Genomic DNA, 4,115 nt, shown 5'->3' on the forward strand with positions numbered 1-4,115 from the left:
GCCCCCCACCGCTTCCTGGGTCGCGGGTCACGGCTTGGCTTCAGGCTGTTGTGACGCACCGCTCTGACCTTCTAGTGACCGGCTGGCAGGAAAGTTCTGGAACCCCCTTGAATCCCTTTGTCGAGAGTTACCGACTTTTCGTAGACGTCTCAGTGTTTAGACTTGACCTAATTCATTTCATTCTTTGAGCCTCTAGGCTAAGTAGTGTGAAGTGTCACGCATGCGCACTTGGCTGGCTGTCAGACTGTTTTGAGTCTAGTTCCTCACGAGTTCTAGAACCTCGAGCGTCAGCTGTCCGAGCCTATGCTGCCACATCCAGCCACCATGCATTCCTTTATTCAGTCTACAAATACGGAGTGCCTATTGTGAGCCAGATACTTAAAGTTATTGGCGACTTAGCCCTACCCGTTTGTGGCATCAACTCCTAGCAACCTCTCCGGATTTCTTATCTCTTTTCCAGCACCTCTGCCACCATGCTCATTTCGTCTCTGTCATTGCCCCTAGAATTGCCCCAAATTTATTTCCCCACAGATGTATTTAAGCGAGAGAGCCTATGGTGATCCATCTAAGGCACAAACCCAGTCCTGTGGTTCCTTCCTTAGAGCCTTTCGGTTGTTCCCTCATGCACAGAATATAAGGCCCTTCGTGGCTGGGCCTCTATTGTAGCGTCCATCATTAAGAAACACACTTGCACCTGTTCGCTGTCCTGTCACCCTTCCACCAGCCCTCTTCCCTGCCTTGTCAACCCCCATTTCATATTTCAAAATCCTGTTTTTGTATTACCTCCTTTGTGAAACTTTCTCAGAAACACCCCCCAGAGAATTAATCACTCCTCCTTAGCACCTCTTTGTACATACTTTGGTCACTACAATGTCTACTATGTTCTGTATCGTCTTCTTTCTGCTTATGCCTGTCTGCCTTACAGAACTCCTTTAGGACAGAGACCTTGGCTTATAAATCTTCACACTCCATGCTGAAACCGGTTTGGCTCAGTGGATAGAGCGTCGGCCTGCGGACTGAAGGGTTCGATTCCGGTCAAGGTCATGTGCCTTGGTTGAGGGCACATCCTCAGTGGGAGGTGTGCAGGAGGCGGCTGATCGATGTTTCTCTCTCATCGATGTTTCTAACTCTCTATCCCTCTCCCTTCCTCTCTGTGAAATACCAATAAAGTATATTAAAAAAAAATCTTCACACTCCAAGTATATCCCCAAGATAATCAATATTAGTAATTAATATTCATTTTGTTGCTAAGCTGCTTCTGAGCTCAGGGCCTTTGCAATTGCTCTTCCTTCCTTGAGAACTCTTCCTCTGTATGTTCACATGGCTTCTTGTCTCCGGTTGCAGCTGATGTCACCTGAGGCACTTTATTAAATAGGCCTTCCCTGATCACCCAATTAAAGTAGTACCCAGTCAGTATTCATGTTATCTTGTTTATTTTCGTAGCACTTATCTTGATCTAAAACAATTGTTTGTTTTATTCTCTCACTTTCTCTCTCTCTCTCCAACCCCCTCCCCCCCAAAAAAAATTAAAATAAAAGCCATGAGAGTAGGAGCCTGTCTGGCATCAAAATGATTGGCACATAGTATGAAATCAATAAACACCTCTTTAATTTGTTGAGTAAATTTTTGTAAGAGAAGAAACAAAAAGAAGAAAATTAGAAGACACACTGGGTGAGCTTTATGCCAAAGCAAAATTTGTTCTTTTCTTTGCTCTCGGACTAGATTATAAGATTCCAGAATTCAATTACTCTTTATATTTACTGAGCCAGGCCTAACATGTGACACATGGTAGATACTGATGAGTATATTTTCTGTTGCCCAGGTATTTCTTAGCAACCAAGTTAATTAATAAATTGGAATTCTATTGATGAAAGGGTATAGTGATCTTTCTGCAGGAACAAATAAGATCCTAAACATTTAAGGTAAACTCATTTTCTGTGCTAGCATTTAGAGGTATTGAGTCTATTAGTAATTAGGCAATGCAACAAGCAAAGAATTTAAACATAGATTAGTAAGGTCCAAACTGGAAGTTGATTCACATTTGATAGAGGCTACTGGATTTATAAGCCAATTCAAACCCTTGGTGCTTTAACCTTGAACTGTGAAATCACTAGAAATCAATTTACCTGGGTTAAATTAAATCAACTCACTTCAAAATACCTCCACTGAATTAAGATCTAATGAAATGGAATCATAAGAAATGCCCACTTGTTAGACCTACTTTAAAAAAGTTAAATATAAAGGAATTATTTAGGGTACTCATTAATTCATATAAGGAATTGCCAATGTTGACAAGGACTGAGAACTATCTGTTAAATATAGCAATAAGGTTATTTTTAATTTTGGCAAAAGTAGTTTCATTAAAATTTAGATTATAATGGGATGAGAAAAGAATGATTGGGAATAATGTGGTGAAAAGTATAGACTATTCTTTTTTTAATTTTATGTACAAAGAGATAGCATTCTGTCATAAGGTAGATGCCTTGAATAACCCATTCATGGAAGTTCACTTAGTCCAACTTAATGAAGCCCATGTCCTTGGCGTACTGGCGGAAACACTGGTGGCATATGTTGAAGCCGTATTTCCGGATCAGACCCCGGCATTTTGAGCAGACGCAGCAAGAACGAGAACCCTGGCCGAATTTCCTCGGATAGCTCCAGTAAAGTTGCTGGTGACCCATCTTGCTGTCTCTGTAGCAACAAGGCAAAAGGCAAGTATAGACTATTCTTTACAAAAGCTTAACTGTTTGGTGAAAGAAAGACATAGAGTGAGGACTGAGTGGAAAATAAGGAATAGATGAAGGTTAGTTTTGTTTTTTAATTCCATAGAGCCTTTTAAAAAATATTTATTAATTGATTGATTTTAAAAAGAGAGGGAAGGAAAGAGACAGAAATATCTATTTTGTTTTTCCACTCACTTATGCATTCATTGGTTGATGCTTGTATGTGCCCAGACCAAGAGATGGAAAATGCAACCTTAGTGGATCAGGACAATGCTCTCACCAACTGAGCTACCTGGCTAGGGCTTAATTCTATACCAGTAGAGTCTTGACAGTAATTGTCAAGGAGGAGAGTTGAGAATATGGGAATGAGAAGGGATAATTAATAGCAAAAGGCACATTTCCCAGCTAGTGTTCCATGAATGTGCCATAAGCCATTGATTCACTCAGCCTTTGGGATGAGCTTCCGGCAGAGCTCCCAGGCCAGTTGCCTGCAGCTTGAACAACCTTCTTTGAGGTCCTCTGAAGGTCGCTTGTAGGAAAGAAAGCCTAATGGCATGCCCCTATATTCCACAGGTGATGAGAACCACGGGCAACATTCAGCTTTTCTCTACAGTTAAATGTCAGAAAATTCAGCCCAAGTGCTTGTTGCTGCCCATTGTGATCAAGGATCCCTTGGGGTTGCCGGAGATATTTATGTTCTAGAGCATGGCAGGCATGCCAAAGTGCAGCTGACAGGGTGGAGACACAAGGAGACAGGATAGAGGCTCCTAATGGGTGCAACCGCTGGGAATAGCCCCAGGGAGTAGCCCCACATCTCAGTCTTCATGCTAATTGGACATGTCTGGCCTTTTGTAGCTGATACATTCTTTTCAAGGTGTTCAGGCCACATGCACCTCTGAAGTTACGCTTGAATATATTTTCCTGGGGCTTGTTTTGTGCTTGTTTTCCCTTTTACAGCAAAAGAGATGAAGAGCCAAAACCGGTTTGGCTCAGTGGATAGAGCGTCGGCCTGCGGACTCAAGGGTCCCGGGTTCGATTCCGGTCAAGGGCATGTACCTTGGTTGCGGGCACATCCCCAGTGGGAGGTGTGCAGGAGGCAGCTGATCGATGTTTCTCTCTCATCAATGTTTCTAGCTCTCTATCCCTCTCCCTTCCTCTCTGTAAAAAATCAATAAAATATATTAAAAAAAAAAAAAAAGAGAGATGAAGAGAAGCATCAATAAAATGAAGGGCGCATGTCTCTGTATTAAAAGGGGTCAATTGAGCCCTAACCGGTTTGGCTCAGTGGGTAGAGCGTTGGCTTGCGGACTGAAAGGTCCCAGGTTTGATTCCGATCAGGGGCATGTACCTGGGTTGCAGGCACATCCCCAGGAGGAGGTGTGCAGGAGGCAG

At 42.7% G+C, this 4,115-nt stretch overlaps 1 protein-coding gene across 1 annotated transcript; it reads right to left on the reverse strand.

Annotated features, from left to right (window-relative positions):
• Nucleotides 1–2,510: 2,510 nt before the first annotated feature.
• Nucleotides 2,511–2,681, reverse strand: LOC308236530 (small ribosomal subunit protein uS14-like; the record flags this gene model as incomplete). The annotated part of the gene is made up of 1 exon (XM_080646330.1): nucleotides 2,511–2,681. One exon carries the CDS (start codon nucleotides 2,679–2,681, stop codon nucleotides 2,511–2,513), a length of 171 nt encoding a protein of 56 aa, XP_080502456.1.
• Nucleotides 2,682–4,115: the final 1,434 nt, after the last annotated feature.

The sequence above is a fragment of the Plecotus auritus genome (genome assembly GCF_963455305.1).
Source record: "Plecotus auritus genome assembly, chromosome: 1".
NCBI classification, from domain to species: Eukaryota; Metazoa; Chordata; class Mammalia; order Chiroptera; family Vespertilionidae; genus Plecotus; species Plecotus auritus.